The sequence below is a fragment of the Coloeus monedula genome (assembly GCF_965178545.1).
Source record: "Coloeus monedula genome assembly, chromosome: Z".
Lineage (NCBI taxonomy): Eukaryota > Metazoa > Chordata > Aves > Passeriformes > Corvidae > Coloeus > Coloeus monedula.
Window position 1 is genome coordinate 61527924 of NC_138822.1, and position 21313 is coordinate 61549236.

General features: G+C 39.3%; 1 protein-coding gene across 2 annotated transcripts in view; it reads right to left on the minus strand.

Moving 5' to 3' along the window:
• Positions 1–21313, minus strand: part of AP3B1 (adaptor related protein complex 3 subunit beta 1) — a 164166-nt gene that overhangs the window by 95956 nt on the left and 46897 nt on the right. For both annotated transcript variants that reach the window (XM_082301503.1, XM_082301502.1), the window contains exons 8-9: positions 3679–3840; positions 1474–1571 (exon numbers count right to left, since the gene is read on the minus strand). In XM_082301503.1, coding sequence (XP_082157629.1) covers positions 1474–1571; positions 3679–3840 — 260 coding nt within the window. The remainder of the gene's footprint in view (positions 1–1473; positions 1572–3678; positions 3841–21313) is intronic.

Sequence of the window (21313 nt, forward strand, 5' to 3'; positions counted from 1 at the left end):
GCAAAAGCTTATTTCAAAGTGGCTCTAATAGCAAAAGTGTTTCCCCCACAATGCTAACAGAGAACAGACAAGCCATTCAACACAGAAAAATCAGAAGACTAGTGCCATTTAAGATACTTGCTGAGATACAGGAAAGAAGTGAATTTTCTTTTAATGAAATCTGAGTATAGATGAGCAATAAACCACATGCAAATAATCCTTTCAACATGTGAGTATGAGTTTAACCCTATACATTATTTGCCAAATTGCTTCAGTCACTTTACTCATCTTTGTATAAAGAGAATGGGAAGTATACTGTACTATAAAGCCAAACACAAAAATAATAGTGATTCATTCTTACCTGAAATAAAAGCATGAATACTCTACCTAGTCCCATTTTACTTCTTTACCAACTTTTAAACAACAGAGATATTGGCTGCGGAAGTTTATAGAGAAACAGCTCTATGATGGAAGGGCTTACAGAAGTTAAGGTACATCTAGGATGAGTAACCTTGCCAAACACAACAAAAGTGAAGTTTTTTTAAAAAATCCTTGTGTCTGACATAACTGATTTAAAAAGTAAATTATTTTCACAGCAAAGTTCTAGCCAAAAATACCATGCTTAGTTAAAAAGTCATTCTAAAACAATTAATATTGTCTCATGTATGAGTAGGTAAGAAAAACACTTCTGTGCAGCAAATATTGGCACATTATGCAAAAACTGTGAAATACAAATGAAAAAATAACACTAACAATCTTATGAAATGCGGGTGACAAGACCTTTCATAGAAAAGCAAACAATATTGAAGATGATGAAGTCAAAACTGAATGTCCTAAATCAAATAAAAACTTGTTCTTTAAAAACCGTCCGGAGATGAGGAAACACAGAAGATGCAGCAGTATCAAGTGGTAATACCAATTTTAACACATACGTTGTCTCCTTCCCCTGAGATATTCAGAAGCTGAATGGAGACAGTCCTGAGTACTGTACTCCAGCGGACCCTCCTTGAGTAGGGAAGTTGGACTAGACTTGGAAGTTGGACTGAACTTCAGTGATCCCTTCTAAACTTGACCATTTTGGGATTTGCATTACGGTGCAGGAAAATAAAATATACATCAGAAGACTTCTTTAGTGCTTAGCAAGACAGTAGGGGACTCAACAGAATTAAATTTCCAATAATTAAAAAAAAAAAATCAAGACACTAAACAAACCAGTTAGTACTGACTCTATTTAAATACTAACTAGGTAGCCATGATTCCTGTCAGAACGGAAGTCATACGAATGAAACTAACAGGAATGAAAATAATGAATGACACCTGGATGGAATTACTTTTAGTGATCCTCATTTGTTGAGTGAAAGTGAGTATTACAGGACAAATTTAAAATGAAATGAATTCTGCAATAGTTACATTCTTATAACTATGGCTAAACAAATATGCACAAAGCTCTCACAAAAAAGTACACACAGTGATGTAAGTATGGACTTCACCTACCTGTTACTACGGAGTAAACGCACCAATGACTTAGAAACAATACCAGCTTCAGATTTTGGTGCCAAATGCCAGTAAAGCTGTGCAACTGCCATTACCACCTAAAGGAAGAGCATTCAGAGCAGCATGTTAACTTCAAATCATCATACCTATCTATCACATTTGCTTCACACCTGCAGGACTAGCAGCTCACTCTTCTTCAGAAAGCAAAGCGCATACCTTCAAAATCAGCAAAGCAGACTGAGGAAGAACATTGGAATAAATATATTTTTACTAATTAAGTACCTTTACTTCCTCCCAGTATTTACTGCATGCTATAATAAATAGAAGGTCATAGGAATAGGGACAAAAAGAAAAAGCAGTTGGTAATTCAAATTACAAACATAGTGGTATCATCCTTAATAAATCAGTATTGCTAACATCAGCTGTACAAATTAATAAAGAAATATTCTTTAAAGATTTTTCTAATGTGCTTTTCCTTTATTACTACAGGTTCAATATCACCTTTTACCTAGTTTCCACTCAAAATCTTTCATTCCATTATTCTATTATGCAATTCATAAAACACCAGCTGCCTTTACCGGCAACTTTTGAAGTATCAAATCCAACAGGAAGTAAAAGCTGAAGGTTTGTATTACTGATATCCTGGCTAACAAAATGCAGAAGACTGAGATATATGCAATTAAAACCCTTTTTTTTCCTTCTCAAATTTTCTCATAAATGAAAGACAAAATATGATATTTACGCTAGTGAGTGTCATGTCACAACCTTTCTTAAAGTAGTGTCATGCAACTCCCTGTTTCAAAGAGAACAAATCATAGAAAGGAGACTCCAAGTAAAGCCCTCATGGTAACACTTCACCTGGTATCTTAAATCTTAGTATCAATGAAACAAAAATTATTAACCAACAATAAAAAGTGATTAAAAACACCTAAAGCCAGGAAATAACTTAAAGATTTTTAGTAATATACTGCAAGTATCTTTTACAGCTGACAAAAAACATAAGGTCATAGGCAACGCCACTAATTAATTTACTTCCAGGTAAATTCTGTGAATAGTATGAATATCCCCGTAATAGCAATTCAAAGCAGCATGATTTCGATAACACTTTTCAAAGTGCACTTTAACATCTCAGTTAACTTTAATATCAGAAAGTTAAAGATCATAAATATGAGAATCAATGCCACATTGAATAAAGAAAATTATTTATGGAATGAGGGCAATAACTAACTGAACCTCTCAGTGAAGTAGGACGGCAAACATCAAACATACTTGTTCTTTGCATGAAATTAAGAAATATCACAGACACTAAACAGTGATTTTTAGCAAAAAGTTTCAAAAATTTAATCAATTTGTTTCCGAAGTCTGCTGGGCTGGCAGATTTTGGAAAGAGTCAGACATTAGTTGGAATCTTGAAATACGTTTCAATGGAGAACTATAACCTCATCTGCTTAGCTTATTAAGAATAGGTTGCAAGGTGACTTAATCATGGTGCAGTAACTGTTTTTGCAGTGATATGAACGTTCATTTTCACTGGAAGACTTTTCCCAGAGGACATCTAGTCCTGATTAACAGGACAAGCTGAGGTTAGAAGTAACATTCTGTGGTCTGATTAACATCAGAATGATTCACCATGAGCATGGCTTTTTCCAGTTCTAAAAAGTTACCTGTATTTTAATATCTCATGGATATAATGCAGAGCTGATGTCATATCTATCCTGGAACCTTGACAAGGCAACAGCTCTAGAACCCTGGTGTATAATAGTCTACTTTTAAAATGTGAGACTCAAAAGAAAGAACAAATTACTGCATCAATAACAATTATGATTTTCTTTGTAGATCTGTACCACCAAACTGTGCCAGTAAACTTTACCCGTTTGTGCCATCCTAATTGCTGAGAGTTTTAGCACTAAGAGCTACCTATGGTATAGTCAGCATATGCTATGTAAGTTGGATTCAAATGCTCTCATACTTTTTTCTAATATTTTGTTTGTCTATATTATTTGGAACACATATCAAAATCAGTTTAGGTGTTTCACTTACAAGCTAAGTTAAATTCAAAATAGATCCATCATACTTCTCCTAGAGCTACTAAAAGATATTTTCACCAGTTTTAAAGAGGTGTAGATTTTCCTCCTCAATCTTTTAAATTTTCTAAAACCAGATATTTGTAGTTTGAGATTTTAATCAAAAAGGAATTTGTCTTACAGCAGCATTTCGGCTTTGAAGCAGGGGCTTTGTATTTCGTAACAGCAGCCTGTGATCCGGGTCCATAGTATAGGTGGTTTTCAATTTCTGATCCTTCTCTTTCTGTTCTTCATCAGATGCATAGAAATTATTTTCACTATATTCGTCCACCACTTCATCAACCTATCAAAAGACAAAATGACAAGGACATACATAGAATATTTGAATCAACATGTTTTATTCATTAAGAAAGTAACGTACAATGCCACAGTTTCATGCAAGACTTATATATGTCTTTTAAAAATAGCTTTTGGCTTTTCTATCCCTTTGCTCAAAACAGTTGATGTACAGACATGAAAAACAAATTAACAATATATACAAAATTTCCTCAGAAGTAAGTTGTACAGCCAAATGAAATATCTTTACTATTATTCAACCAGCTATTTTAGGTATGTATATTGGTCTTTTCTGGACTTAAAGCCTATGACCCAAAAGCGACATTTCTGGAAAACAGCTACAAATGAAAATAAGACATAGGTCTTCAGAAAACTAGGCAAGGCTGCATGCCTTGGTCAAAACTCAGATGTAGTGAAAAATCCATAAAAATGTCTTTAGTAGAGGTAGGAGGATAGGGGGAGGGAAGAAAGAAGTGACAATTAATTAATCCTGTCATTTTGTTCTGGTTTTTATCACAATTTGAAAGGGCACAGAAAAATTTTTAAAAAAGAAGAAATATGAAGGAAAGTTTTATTACTTGATGCCAATTTTGCTCTCAGTGTTTTACAGGATGCCTAGCAAGCTCTTAGATATTTTATGCAATAGCAACTGAAGTACTTTAATTTCCTCACTTCTCTTCCCATAAATCTTTGTGGCAGTCACAGTTCTACACTAGAAACTCAGGATGCTATATCAAGACCACTGGTAACTGAATTCCTCCCTTGCCTACAGGACAGGCAATGTGAAAGGAAATTTCCTGATCCCAGTGCATCACAACGTGCACTGAAGAAGCTTCCTCTAACAGGAGGAGGATAATTCAATCTTCATTGATTCAGTCTTCAATGTCCTTGCCTTGACTGCTAACTGACATGCAGATCAGTACTATTGAATTGAACAGGAATATTGAGTTGGAAACAGTATTTAACTCATTAATAACTGTTACAAAGAAACAGCCTGAGCTCTCACATTTCTGACTTACCTTTTTTTTTTAAGGATTGTTTGTTTGGAACGTACTTGGAGCAGCAGAGTTCCAATATAAAGCAGCCTCTTATGAAAACACTCTTAATTTAAATCTGATTAAGGTCCTTCTTCATACCCCAACAGCAGAAGTATTACTATGGTCTTCTCATAGTCATGTATTTAACTGCAGTTTTAGAATATTCCTCCTCTCTCAGATCTCCTAAGATCTGGTAGGAAATAATTATGTTCCAGACAAAGGATGATGACAACACCCAGGGAACTTACGAACTGAAATTCATCAAGGTGATGAACTCCTAATTACATAGAATTTGTAGTCACAAGGACCTACTAAGACAAAGAGGACACGTAATACTGCAAGATTTGTACATTGTGATGGAAAAGAAAGCAAAGTATTGTATAAAAGAGTCAGAAGACTAAGATAAAAAATCTGCAGCTCCTTGGTGTACAAGAATTGTTATTTCAAATTCTATTAATCATCCCACACAGGGAGAACAGTTACCAGGCAGTGTGAAAACAATCACTCAAAACCCCTTAAGATCAAGCTGAACTACTGACTATATTCAATGCCAAAGAAAGACAAGTGTTAAGTTTAGAATCATTGTACTATTTAGGTTGGAAAAGACCCTTCAGCTCATATAGTCCAACTGTTAATCTAGCACTGCCCAGTCCACCACTAAACCATGTGCTCAACTGCCACACCTACAAGGCCTTTAAATATCTCTAGAGGTGCTGACGCTACCCCTTCCCTGGGCAGCCCATTCCAGTGCTTGACAACCCTCACCAAAGAAGTTCTTTGTAATTTCCAATCTAAAGCTGCCCTGGTACAACTTGAGGCCGTTTCCTCTTGTCATGTTGCTTCACCCTGACCTTTCAGGCAGTTGCAAAGAGTGATAAGATCATCCCTGAGCCTCCTTTTCTCCAGGATAAACAGCACCAGCTCCCTCAGCCAGTTCTCAAAAGCCTGGTGCTCGAGACCCTTCACCAGCTCCACTGCCCTTCTCTGGACTCGTTCCAGGACTTCAATGTCTTTTCTATCTTGAGGGGCCCAGAGCTGGACACAGGATTTGAGGTGTGGCCTCACCACTGCCAAGTACAGGGGGACAATCCCTGCCCTGGTCCTGCTGGCCACACTGTTGCTGATCCAGGCCAGGATGCCATTTGCCCTCTTGGCCACCTGGGCACACCCTGGCCCACGTTCAGTCACTGTCACCAGCACTCCCAGGTCCTTTTCCTGTGGGCAGCTTTGCAGCCACTCTGCCCCAGCCTGTGGCACTGCCTGGGGTTGTTGTGACCCAAAAGCAGGACCTGGCACTGGGCCTTGTTGAACCTCACACCATCGGCCTCAGCCCATGATCCAGCCTGTCCAGATCCCTCTGCAGAGCCTTTCTGCCCTCCAGCAGATCAGCACTCCCACCCAGCTTGGTGTCACCTGCAAACTGACCGAGGCAGCACTTGATCCCCCTGTTCAGGTCATCAGTGAAAATATCAAACAGGACTGGCCCCAGTACCAAGTCCTGAGGAACAGCACTGGTAACTGGCTGCCAGCTGGACATAACTCCACTCACCACCACTCTTCTCTGGGCCTGGCCATCCAGCAACTTTTTTAAATATACATGCATCCAAGCCATGGGCTGCCAGTTTCTCCAGGATAATGCAGTGGAAAACACTATCAAAGGCTTTACTAAAATCCAGTTAGACAACATTCACAGCCCTTCTCTCATCTACTAAGTGGGTTACCCTATCATACCAGGAGGTCAAGTTTATCAAGCAGGACGTGCCTTTCACAAACCCATGCTGGCTAGGCCTGATCCTGAGGTTGTCCTGTATGTGCCATGTAACAGCACTCAGGATGACCTGCTCCATATCCTTTCTCAGCACTGAGGTCAAGCTGACAAGCCTGAGAGTTCGCCAGATCCTCCTTTGGACTCTCTGTGTAGATGGGTGTCGTATTTGCCAACTTCCAATGAACTGCGATCTTCATGGTTAACTAGGATTGTTGCTAAATGATGGCAAGTGGCTCAGGCTCTGGCTTCTTTAGCACCCCTGGGTGGATGCTATGTGCCCCACAGACTTGTACATGTAGAAACAGTGTCTACAATTCCCCTTGGATTATGGGGGCTTAATTCTGCTCCTCCTCTCTGTCTTACAGATCATGGGCTGGGTACCTCAAGAACAATTGCTTTTACAATTACTGCCTTCTTTGCTTCAGAAAAGGCACCTCAGTCTTTTCCTCATCCTTAATACTTTATTTCCCCCTGCAGCTTTGCTGGCACACCTTCTTACTTCTCCAACAATGAAAAGCTCCGCCATTTTGTGATCACAGTGGCCCAGAGAGCCTCCAACCATCCTACCACATCATCTACCAGTCCTTCTCTGTTCACAAACAACAGGTCCTGCAGAGTGCCCTCCCTTGTTGACATCCTGACCAGCTGTGTCAGGGCATTCTCTTCCACACATTCCAGGAACCTTCTGCACTGGTTCCTCTCCACTGTGCTGTATTTTCAGCAGGCATCCGCTAAATTGAGAATGAAGACTAACTGTGAAACATCTCTCACCTGCCCATAGAATATTTCATCTGCCTTTTCAACATTTCATCTGCCTCTTCCAACTAGCTCACAAGTCTGCATTTACCTGAGTAAGCAAGTCTGTTTTGGCATGCACTAGGTTACTGTTAGAATTTCTGCTATCACTGCCTAGCTTATTTCTTTATAGAACACAGTTCCAGGATTCTCTTCACTCATATCAAGCCTAGGTAGAAAACCTGAAACTGCGACACAATAAATTACAGCCAAAAATTCAGACCACCAAGCCAAAATCTCATTTTAAGACACCTAGCTGAATTGTTTATCCCCAGATAAACCTTATAGTACAAGTACTGAAGCCTGTACTAAGGAAAGAGATTGGGACAAGCAGCAATTCCCTTCTGAAGTGGCACAGAACTAGCTTCAGGGGGACAAGCACAATCAAAGCCTCTTGGATCTAACAAAAGCAGAAAGCCTTGTGCAGAGATGTAAGAAGGTGCCTCCATGCTCAACAGTAGTGCTATGGTGTTCTGGAGAAGAAAAGCAACCAGAACAGAGTGACACTGATGCTAGGTCAACATCTTGAACTTCCATCAGAAGAAGGGTATAATGGAGATACAAGTACTATTAACACTAGTATTTTTCCTGCCAGCAGCAGATTGAAAGTAAGACTCTTTACACTGGGAGACAAAAAAGTCTTTCTGTTTGTTGGGGTTTTAGGAGTTCTCCTAGTTTTTTTTTGTTAAAGGAATTTTCCCCATAGGTGTTGCTAGGGGGACAAATTGCTGGGTACTTAAGAAAAACAAAAGCTACCCACTGGGGGTGGAATACTTCTAGCTACTCTTTTGTTTCACCTGGGTGTGCGATTAGTCGGTCCGGTCCCTGAACGCAGGAGAGGGAGGCTGTCTTTCGTCAGCTGCTTTTCCCTCTGCAGAGAAAAACCCCAGGATCCCAAGCCCGCCTTCCCTGCCCTGCTGGGAGCTGGGCTGTGGCCGCCCTGCCCCGTTGCTTCGAGCCTTCGCTATGCTGTGGCCGTGCTCGACCTGTCTGCCCAGACCTCTGGGAGGTTCCCTGTTTGGATACATCTCGTCTGCCACCCAGGATTTGTGCTCGTCCCTGCCGTTCCAGCCTGCCGTTCCCGAGGGTCCGGCCAGACACCGGGATCGGCTGCCCAGGGGTTTGTGAAGCCTTTGTCCCATCCCTTCCCGGGATCCCAGGCCGCCAGTGCCGCGTGCTCCCCGAGCTCGCTCCGGAGCGCCCCCTGCAGCCGCGGGGGAACCATCGCACCTGCCCTGCTCACCGGGAGCCGCCAGCGCCCCTGCCGGCTGCGAGCGGAACTGCACCCGAGGGGAAAGGGCCCGACAGCCGAGAAGGCTGGCACTGGGTGTGTGATTGTTTGCTGTTACTGCCATAGTTATTGTTGTTTGTTTGACTGGTTATACACACATAGATATATAATAGTAAAGAACTGTTATTCCTATTTCCCACATCTTTGCCTAAAAGCCCCTTGACGTCAAAATTATAATAACTGAGAGGGAAGGGGGGTCGCATCTGCCATTCCAAAGAGGGCTCCTGCCTTCCTTAGCAGACACCTGTCTTTCAAACCAAGACACCGTTTTAACTAAAGCTGAATCAACAACTGACAGATGATCTCTTATGCACTTACTCTCCAATCTTCACTATCTATAGTGCACTACACTAGACTGTGGAATATGCTTCTTTACACATGCCTCAAGAAAAGCTAAATATGGGTGACTCTCAAATTTTACTTTCACAGATGTCTAATTAGAACGTAAACTGATGATAACCAGTACGTATTAGCAACTTAATCAGACACAAAACCAATCCTCTGATCCTTTTTGAAAAGGGAGAGTTAGCATGAGAGTTCTGGGAGTAGATTCAAATGTTCCAATGCTTTCTGTCGTCATTTCAATCCCTTTAAATGCAGTTTCACAGCTGATTTAAGACTAATCAGTCCAACAGAAGTTTGTTGTTTTGTTTTCTTTTTTAAAAGGATGTTTTATTTTCAACAAGATCAGTAAAATGATCTGTCTCACTCTGTGGTCATAGGATCACTAGAGTTACTGAATTTTCAAAAGCAGTAGGTGGTAAAGGGAGAACAGAACAGAAGAGTGGCAGTTGTTAGTCAAACTGCTTTAAATACACCTAACAGTCTGTAGTAGCACATGATTTAACTGTGCAGTTAATAGCTTTTCTAAATTGCAAAATGACTAAAAAGTTCAGAACCCTGGGAAAGTAAAATGATTAAAAACTGAGACCACAGTATTCCAGACTACGAATTGCAAATAGACTCTGTGCATTTCCCATCTACTACAATTTATTCACACCAGAGAAGTGAGTATTTTAGTGTGGAGGAACGTGCATAATTCTTTTTTACATTATTCTAGACATACAATTTAGGGACATCTTCATAAAGAATTAACAGCTTAAATGAAGAAACTGACAGATAGCAAATTCCGTTAGCCTGTTTTTAAAGTCACTAAGTAAATGACCTAACATTTAACTGAGATTTTGCTAGAAGTTACATTTAATATGGCAGAAAAGTTGAGAATGTGACTTCCATTTAGGGTAAAACACATCATGTGAATGCTACAATTACCTCCAAACAGAGCTTCACACACCCACATGTTGCAGTGGGGATACTGCAACATGCATATACCAAACCAGGAGTCCTGTGGAAAGGAAATGTATATGGACCGATTCTTGCTAGATGTTTCAGAGATGTTTATTTCTCCAGCCGCATGGCCGGGGCTCTGCCGAGGAACTGTTTCAGTCACGGGACCCGAGGGTCCTTCTGCCCGCGCAGGGAACACAAACCAACCCATGGGAACGAGGCTGAGCAGGGGCAGGGAAACCCCGTGCCTGTGCCCTCAGGGCCCCTCTGCCAGGGCTACATGGCAGGGGGAGGAGATCCCAACACCTCACCTGTTTTATTTTAATAAAAGGAGAATGAAAACAACTGGATAAACATAACAAGAACAGTTTCAAAACAAAACAAGCCACCCTCCTGAGCCTTTAAATGTCCAAACAGATTCTGTGGAACATCTTAGGGCTGACAGAAGTGAGACAGAACTCTCTGAGCATGCTTTGTGGGGAAACTGAGGCAGGAGAGGGTTTAATTTCTTCCCCTTTTCATCCCCCACTCGGCACTGGAAAGGGATTTTTGGGGAAACAATTGACAAAGGTATGGTTTTGTGAGGGAAACCATGGATAAAAAACCGGATTGGGAATACACTGGGGGTAATAGGACATAGGGTAAAAGGGAAAGGTGGGATTAGGAAAGGGAGACTGAAGGAGGGCTTACAATGGAGATATTGTCTAACATGACTACGATTTTTTGCATATACACTGCCTTTTACAGGAACACCATCAGGCCCAGTGACCTGCGATGCTTGTAACCCTTTTCCACCTTGTATAATTTTGAATCCCACCACCTCTCAATCTCCCAAGCTTGGGATGCATTTTTCAGGGTTATTCTTTTTAATAGCAGTTCTATGCACGAATATGTCTTGCTGGTTGTCACACCTTGTTATAAAACCATAATTTTGCTTAACATTATACCATTTTACTATCCCTAAGATCTTAGTTACTATGATCTTTTCCTTTTTCCGAGTGGCTGCTGTTTTCTGTCTCGCTGCGTCTTTGCTCTCTCTTTCGGTCGCTCCCGTGTTGGAATTGTCGGGGCTGCTCGTGCCTGCGCGCTCTTCCCGGGGTCGCGTTCAGGGCTGCTTGGGCCGGGTCGGGCCGCGCTGCTCAGTTCTCCGTGCGTCGCCTCCTCTGGTCGCAGCTTCGCTGCCGCTGCCAGGTGCTGCACCCACGTCTCAGCCAGGCCCCCGAGCGATGACTCCCCCGCGCTCCGCTCCAGCGCGCGTCTCGGCTGGGCTCGTCTCCGCTCCACCGCCATCGCCGCCAGCCGCTGCCCATGCGCTGCCCCTCTCGGCCGGGCGTTCCCGGGGCTCGCTCCACCACGCGCTGCACGGGGCCGTGCGGGCACCGCCGGGTCCCGCTGCTCCCGCCGCGCCTCGCTCCGCCACCGACACTGCGGCTCGCGTGGCTCTGCCCGCACGCGGGAACTGCCTCGCTGCTGCTCGCAGAGCGCTCGGTGCACGTGGCCTGGGCCGCACGGTCCCTGCGCCAGGCTTCCCTTCACCAGGACACAGCTGACATTGCTCAACAGCCTCAGTAATTAAATAATATTCACAAAAATATTCTTCCATCGGCATATATTTTGACTCCAGTATTAACTGTGTCCAAACGGTTTTCCAAAAGCCCTTGGTAAGAATTAAATCCCAAGAAACATAGAAAAAGTTCTTAAACAACCATGCCAGGAAGTGTTTCAGTTCTTTCTGAGCTTGAATCAAGCTAAAATTTACAAATCATTGTTCAAGAATCATTTTAAGTTTAAGATAAATGTCCATATGCGGCTCTGAGAGCCAAGAGTCTTCCCACCGTTCCTCCATAGTTTAGATATGGAATAGCAAAACAAAACCAAGAAGAGGAATCCAAAGTTTCCAGGGTTTACTCACACAAATCAGTTGCTTAGGGATCAGGGATCGTTCTGCTCACAATTCTCCACCATTATGTTGCAGTGGGGATACTGCAACATGCATATACCAAACCAGGAGTCCCGTGGAAAGGAAATATGTATGGAGGGATTCTTGATAACTGTTTCAGAGATGTTTATTTCTCCAGCCACATGGCCGGGGCTCTGCCGAGGAACTGCTCAGTCCCGGGACCCGAGGGTCCTTCTGCCCGCGCAGGGAACACAAACCAACCCATGGGAACGAGGCTGAGCAGGGGCAGGGAAACCCCGTGTCTGTGCCCTCAGGGCCCCTCTGCCAGGGCTACATGGCGGGGGAGGGACCCCAACACCCACAAACGGAGTTAAAACAAAGCTTCAATGATATCCAAAGTGTGAATACACAGTATTTGCCCACTTTGCCAGCCTTAACTCCATCTTGTATTGAAAAAGTGATTCAAGTATTTGTATTCCTTGGTTAGGTACAAATGATTTCAAGTTACAAATTTCAGTTTCTCTCCTCAGATTCATAAGGAAATACACTCATAGCTTTCTTTTGACGCGTGCAGCAAAATCTTTGGCAAACAAGATTTTCACTATCTTCCAGAGACCTTTCTAGTATTTCCAAGAACTGTTCTCAAGAGAGTTTTGGATAAGCTAGGTTTTGAAGGTAAGAAGAATTTTAGTACTATTCACTATTTGGAGAACCTGACTGCAATACCAAAAACTACTTTAGCCCATCAAGATCAGTATTCACCTGATGTATGAAAAATAGTTTCCTAGAAAAGCAATGTATAGAACAGTTTGTCACTTAAGGCATTAATGAGTTATGCAAGATAGATCTGGAAGTCTGATGTTTTATGTGAACATGCCTATCTAAATCCTTCCACGTGCTCTACAGATGAGTTTCAGAACACCAGAACAGACCTATCATTACCCAGTTGATCAGCTGTGAGACATTTCTGACAGAAGAGCAGACCTCAACCAATCCCACTTGTTAGCAGTCATACGCTAGTAGAAGTACTCATCTCCTCCACAACAGGCAATCCTTGAATATGATTCAGGTCTGTCAGTGTACGTAAAGCTTGACAAGAACAACTGCTAGTAGTCTAAAAAAAGGCACAATCTCACACGATAAAAACACTTGAGATAGTAAAGTGTAACCAATATAATTTGCAGCCTGGCTGAAGAGAAGCTTTAGAAAGCAGAAGCAAAGTTTGACAAGTTTGCCTTACAAAGCCAAAAGGAGTTGAAGAGACAAAGAATAAAGGGACCAGATCATCCACTCCATAAATAATAGTTTTCTTTCAAGTACTAAACAGCCAGCAAAGTATACTGACTCTTTCTAAGGTAAGCTGCAGTTTATAATCAGTTGTGTGATAAAAACTTGTGCTACTGTGAATGAAGTGCCAGAACCTAGTAATGATCAGATAAAATACTCTGATGGCCTTGTAGAAGTAGGGGAGTATCTCAACTGCCTGAGTGTAAGCCTCGAGTGCCATTTTATGCTCCCTCAAATACGAAAAAAAATCTGCATGGATCTGGCAGATTCTGAAGGTATAGAGCCTACAGGAGATCCACAACAACTGAAGACTAGGAAGGGCATCTTGTAGCATTTTGAACAGCACTGGACACCCAGATAGATCATAGAATTATCACATCCTCGTCTCTCTAAAGGTTAAAGTTTTCAGATACTTACCTTTCCATAGGGCAAAATTATCCAGTAAATCATCAAACTATTTTCCTGTTTAAAAATAGTTATTGAAACATTTTCTTGTTACACCGAAAGAAAACAATTTTCAGCACCTAATAAACTCCTCATGCTCATGTGTTAAGAATCATTGGAAAGGAACAGGCTGGGGATTACAAGACAAATGAGAAACACGCTGGGTCACAGTACCAGGATGCATGTTACAGAAATGATTACAAGCCGTAGCCATTCCTGAATGGACAGAAAGCTGGTGTCTTTGCTTTCACCAGACCAGAACAGTGGGCTCTATGTGGTCTTGGACACAATGCATTTACAGCTTTCAGCAACAAAGTTACTTAAACGCGAATGAGACCTTTAGAAATTTAATTTATCCCTTCTGCCTCACAAAATATAAAAATATTCAGGTACTGAAGCTTATGGGATATGACATGTCTTTTATCAAGGAAGAATCTGTAAGAAGGCTTCCAGAACAAACAGGCAGCCACAGAAGCTCCAGAATGCAATGATTAAGTACAGCACTGTATAAATAATAATACATAGTTTATATTATTTTTATAAAATATTGTTACAAAGTTATCACATTACCAAACACTGCATTCTGTCAGTTCTCCAGAGACCAGACCTGTTGCTTCTATGCAAGTCTAAAAGTACATACACGTTTTCAGTTAAGTGAACAACAATGAAATGAAGAATGAATACAGACTGCTAGACAATAATTATATTACTCTGATTTGCTTATATATTATGATTTTTACTTCAATTATAACCATAGTCTATTTACTACCATTTGGATAAAGAGGTCAGAAGGAAAACCTAAGGGGTCAGTTGGACTTGTAGAATTATGCACATCTGAAGCCACTGAAACAGACTTGAACTCATATGGTACCCTCTTTCAAGGACCACTTTTCAGATTACAGCTCTATTCAAATGACTGTAATGGAATTGAACTGAAAATGTAATACAATAACATAATTACATAGAATATAGGATGTAATTCCAGTAAACTACAATAGAAACTGTTACTTTAGTTTTGAGGTTTTGATAAAGAGATTTGCACGCAATTACATTTGTGGATTTTAAGAGTTTAGCTATATAAAGAGATAAACAAGCTTTCAGTTAACAAAAATTGAAGTATTAATGGAAATTAACACCAGGGCAACTTTGAGGCATTTTTCAGTAAAAGGACTTGTATTTCAAGTCACCTTACCTTGTGATATTAACCTCTGGAGCTGCATGTTTCATACCCAACAAAACATTTTTACTTTTCTTAAGAAAACCCAAATTTTAATGCAGCTAAGGAATACACAATAAAATTCTACTAGTTTGATGAGATTTCATTTGCAATTCAAAAAAGCCTTCTCTATAAAAAGATTCCAATTTTTAAAAATAGTGAGCTTTAATACTTAAGCTACAAAAAGGAACTAAGACACCTACTCAGTCTTGAGAATCTGACTAAGGCAGGTGAAATTTAACATTAAGGCATTTTCACTTACATCATTCTTAGCTCACTTCAGCATATATAAAAGTTTCAATATAAACAATATATAAATCAAGTTTCATTTGTAGTTTACTAATAATATTATAATCTATGCAATACCCTGTATAATCCCAGTTCAGATGTACATGTTTATTTCATTCTAAAAAAAGCCCCACAATTTTCCAAAACAATATGAGTACGTAAACTCATTTATTACCCGAAAGACTCTTCAAACCTTTCAATTCAGCCTTACAGAGGCTTTTAAAAACTCACTTAGCCAATAACATAATTTCTAAATATAAACTTGAAAAGGTAATGAAATAAAGGCTTAATGAAAATTTAAAAAAACCCAGTCCTAGAACATTCTTCAGAAAAACCATATTCATGAAAGTTTTATAGTACAGTTCTGAGACAAGACGATCACGTGAGTGGAAGCAGGGGTCTGAGGACCACTGAACATTAATTTTTTGCCAGTGTATCACAACTACAGTAACATCTCTAAGTAACTTCACAGTAAACTAATGTGAAAACTGAAGAAGTATGCATTTTCATTTCTCTAAGAATCAGCAATTAAGTCTAGGACTGGTGTCTAAAAATAGGGGGTAGGACTTAAATATGCTGCAGTAATGAACATCTTTCTTCAGCAACCCCAAATGTGCAATCACTGTTGTAATAGTCTTGTGACACCTGCAGATAGAACTAAAACAATCCATTATGACTTTTCGATCACTTTCATTTATTCAAAACCGTTTCATTCTCCTCAAAACAGAAAGGAGTCATAAAATAGCTTTGTCTTACTGAGAAAAAAATCCCTCATTTCAATAGTGTGGGGAAAAGGCATGATGCCAGTGCAACGATTAACAGATGCAAAGCAAAAACAGGAAAAAACATTTAGAGCATAAGAGGAAGAAAGTAAAAGAAAGAACAGGAAGGGGTAAACTAAACATTGCAAGATAAAATTAAGAAGGAGCAAACATGAAGGGATAAATTAAAGAAAAAAGATACCATCTGCTTGTAGCTAAAAGTTCACCTTTTTTTACTCTCAAATTCAAAAATTAAAGTGGAATTTGTATTCAGATATTTGGTTAAATGTTTGACCTTTGTTTCAGGTTAAAATTTAATATCAATTTAAGTATGTGAAGAGGCAGTATAAGCCATCAAGATAGCAAACAAATACAAACCAACTGCCAAGCAAGAATGTTCTTCCACAGGGCTGCACAGTAAGTGAACCACGAAGAAAACCAGTTAATTCTTAGTTAATTTGGGACTGCAACGAAGAGGAGGGTACTACATGCTCCAGAATTAGTAGTCACCACCTCTCATGACTTATAGAAAAGGTATGCAGGGACAGGGACGTCGCAGATCTTCAGAACTGCACGTCACTCACAGTGCAGTTCCTGTACAGAAGTGCAATTGCTCATAGTGCTTCTCCTTTACTCTATAGAGTTCTGAGTACACACTCCAGTTACACCAAACCATGCATACGTCCTAGAGCAACTCAACTTCCTGTTCTCTCATAAAACACATGATTTTAAAACATAAATTCAAAGAGAACATTTCCCATATATAGAAACATACTCATATATTTTCATTTTTATGTAGCTTTAGGACTGTTTACAACTACTAAAATGTTTATCCAATATTTAAACCATATTTGGACTATCTCCATAGCTCAAGATGTTAATTAGGAGACTCAAATTTTTAAAACACAAAATCAACTTAAATCGTTGAAGAATGATAACCATACCTAACTTAGACTGGCAGTCTGAAAGGTGGCAGTTTGCTACCCTTACCAGACAGTCTGACATACTCATCTAAACATCATCAATGGCCATTAAATCCTGCATTACAGGATTTTTTCCTCCTCCACTGTAACACCTAAGTAGGCAAAGAAGCTGAAAGCATCTTAAAACATCTGCTGACTCACATTAACAGTATTCTCACGCTAACAACTGGTGGTGTATTTATTCTATTGATAAAAGGATATGTTGTTACAAGTCAGGACTCAGTTACTCCCAGTCTTCGTCTGGCATTTTTCCAACCATAAACTGCAAAAAACTTGTGCATACACTATCAAAGAGATGAATGATCCAAATAATTTGAAGTATTTTATATTTACTATTCCCTGTGGTCCTTTAGAGAGCTGCCACAACCAATCGAGAATTCTACCTGATATTACAGAGGAAGTGTACAGGCTCAGACTCAGGAGTCTAAAGCTTTCTCAAAGCAGAGTTCTAACCTCACACAGGTGTTCCTCACACAGCAGAAAAGATTAAATAAAGATTTACTTTCACAAAGTAGCTGAAGAAGCTTATTTTACAAGTCTTGTAATTATCCAGAGAAAATCCTGGTACAATTTTGAAAAGGCCACACAAGTTACTAGACAGCGAGTAATATTCCACAGACAGATGTCCAGAACAAAAATCATGAGCACTCTGGCATCCAGGAAGGCCTCAAAGTAATCTAACACAGCATTCATTTCATACAGCTTACACAATTTTCCATGACCAAATAGCATTCAAATGGCCAAAATTAAAGCTAGGAACTTTAGTGGCTCATGGAGTGATGGGGATCTGCAACATCTGATATTTTAATTTAAAATGATTAGCAGTTACACAGTTGTTACTTAGATTTCTATAAAAATATTTGTTTGCTTCCAATTAATTTTTGTGTCTGTAAGTCAATGATCTAGACAGAGATAAAACCAATTTTAACAACTTATTCACAAGAGATGGCTAGAATGCCTCTTATCCTATATATTGATAATAAAAAGAACCTCAGCCTGAGTCAAGAAGATGAGACTACAGTACTGCATAGAAACATGGAAACTTTGCTGGTCAAATTTGTGGGAACACAAAGCGCTCCTTTTTTTAATTTGAGTTGATACACATGTCCTAGAGAACCTGCCTACATAGATTCTACTCACTGCTGCTGTTCCACTGCAACTCTATCACGGAACTGACAGAAACCACAGCAATACATTCTGCTGCAAAGACAAATGGCATTTTTATCTGCAGACTGTACTTCTGTTATACCAACAGTAAGTGCTTAGCAGCCACAAAGCAAAACAAAACAGGAAATTAATGTGGCCAAAAATTAACCCTCTTTTCAGTTTTTCTTCTGCTGGATTAATTCTTTTAACCAAACTTTCCACAATCAGCTTGAGGTAATTTTTTTGTTATAAATCAGTGCTCTAAGGTTATTCTCATTTCATTAAGTAGTACACATGATAGGAAAAAATAAAACTGATGTGACAGTAAAATAGCTGGCCAGTGCATTTTATGCCCCAAATGCTTTACTAAGTATCTTCAAATAAGTGAATCTTATATTGTACATTAACCCCACCTTGTGCACATTTAAAAGAACTGGCCAGAGAAAGAGGGAAACAGTAACTGAATCCAGACTGCCCCGATTCAGACTGAAGATCCTGATGGATACACTAAGAAAGGAATAAATTAGTAGCATAAGACAACTTCATCCTAAAACTAGTTTTCGGAATTTAACCTTCACTGAGATGATAGGTTAAGTAAGTAATACACACCATATCATGATTAATTTTATTCTTAAAGATTGAATGGCTATTCTGAATATTTCTTAAATATCTATCTATGGCTCCTTACTCACCTCCTTACTGCAGAGGAGAATAATAAAACTTGTGGATTCTCTACTGAGTCGGAGCACAAAAGAAGGGAAACGTGTATTCAGGTTGATTAATTATTAAATTAATGATATACATACAAAATACTTCTAAAATATTTTAACTTGTTTCATTTTTACTGCTTTATCTAGGTAACCTAGTTAACTGGAGGCCATGACCCTGAATACACCCTTCCTTTCTGTTCTCAGCGTCTAAGCAGAGGATTTAGAAGTTTTATTAAGCTCTCAGTAAACCAGCAGAACTGATTCAGGATGCTCGTTACACTATTAACAAGTTCTACAAAAGTAAAGGATAGACACTATTTTCTGTATGCTGTGCTTGAAGCTTTATAATTCACAATTACAGTTTCCTCAATGCACACCCCAACACAGAGAACAACAAAAAAAATAAAATTTCTAAAGCAGTTTTAGATCCTGCTGAGATTTCTTAAGCAGCCATTAGACACTGAATTCCATCACACATAACCATTACCTGTATGGCATACACTAAGAATTCATGACTAAAAGATACTAAGAAAGTACTGCAAGAGCAGGAAACATTTTAAAGCATTTAACAAAAGACGAAGAGATCACAGAACAGCTGAGGTCAGAAGGGACCTCAATACTTGGTCAGAACTATCAATCAAAATAAGTATTTTCAATCTGTTTCTTCCTGTAATTACTGAGAGCTGGGCTACTTTCCATGATTCATGCTTTTAAATATATAGGCATTCAGACACTTCATGTTTTTCTCATAGAAGTCCTTATTCTTTCAGATTGTTTTCTTCATGCTTAATTCTCCCTTCCATTCCCCCCAGGCCAACAATTATGCCAAATTCTGAGCAATTCAAACTGAGCAATACTTCAATAATTAATCCTAAAATGTAAGCTTGAGACATGCTTCTGACACGCATTTATCAGGAATTTGGTTATGACTGAAGTCTGTGATCAATCTGAATTCACCATTTTTTTCCAATCCCAACTGAACACCAGGAGAGTCTACTTATGTAATCTTCAATTATCTGAAACGAAGCTGAACAGTCCTGAGAGTCACTGTTTTTTTGCAGGACTACAGCTCCTAGTTCCATTTTGCTCTACACAAAGGCCACTGAAACTTCTGATCAAGTCAGCTGTTTTCAGAAGATGCCCTCCCAAATGTCACAGACCTTTGGTGGTAAATCTATGTACCAGGACAGCTGAAGCAGTCCCTACCTCCTGCAATCCTCACCTCCTTGCAGAAACAGAGGTGGCTGAACAGCTTGAAAAGCAGTTCCTGAACCACTAGACTGCAACCCAATACATTCATGAAAACTACCAACAGGTTTATTTCAAACATCTTTATGTATTTGGCTGCAAGCTGTTATGGTTCAGGAGATATTTGCAAACAGCTTGGCAGTCCCAACAACTTCTGCAACAAGGGCAAGACAAAACGTGAGCTGGAATGCAACACAGTTTTATCTGCTATCAAGTATGCTACTTCCCAGAAAACCTGGAATTCTTCATGGCTGGTCCTAGTCCCAAGCAGGTATTTTTACTCCAGAATATGAGCATCTTGTCTCACTACAGCTAACACATGTTAAAGCTGAATACATACAATTTATATAGAAAAAGGGTTATCCTTAAACTGCTATTTACATGTAATTATTCAAAAAGCACCTCCAAGTATTTTAAAACAAATAGGATAAACCAAGAACATTCTTTCTTACTGCATTCACAATTAGAACTAAAAATTATACTCTTCAAAGAAGCTAGGAATAGGAATAAAAAACTAAGCATTCTTGGTTAATGGGTAATTGCAACAGTTTTAAGCATATTGGAAAAAAAAAAAGATCTTTCTCCATAACTGGTAAGTATTCAGAATTTTTCTTTAGATTTCTAAATGCTCAAGAAATCAGTTCCAAACATTACACCATTACTTGCTAGGAATTAGTTCAACTTAAACAAAAGCAACATATGTTCCTCAAAAAGTAAGGGAAAATTTTACTGAATAAAAATGCAAATATGCATTTTAGCAGCCTTGAATTTATTAATCTGATAGGTTTAATTTCCATTTTCCTGCATCAGCTTTATTTATAAAGTGTCGTGCCCTATAAATATGCTGTTATTTTCTATAGTCAAGCACCCTCTTAACAAATCTTCTCATTAATATGTAAATTTAAAGTCAATCGGTCTTCTCCCTGACAGCGCCATGAATTCCTAGTGCACTGTATAATCAGCTTTGACTTGGCATCCACTATTTATCATCAAAGTTGTCATTTAGAAAAATTATGGAAAATGCACTGCAATTGATATGACTGCAATCTACTTTGTCAACACTTAATTGTTCCTCAAATCATACATTTACATATAAACAGCCTAAATACTGATCCATAATGATGCAAATAAACTAAATTAAAAATCTCTTCTACTGCACAAGATGGCCTGTTGTATGATGAGTTCATTTAAGAATGTATTGACAAAGGCATGCATTTCAACTTGTACCAAAAAAAAAATCTGCTAATTAAATTGCTGAGTAGGTAGACAAACTAAATTTTAAACTGAAGATCGTGAAAGTGAAAACAAAGTGTTATTAA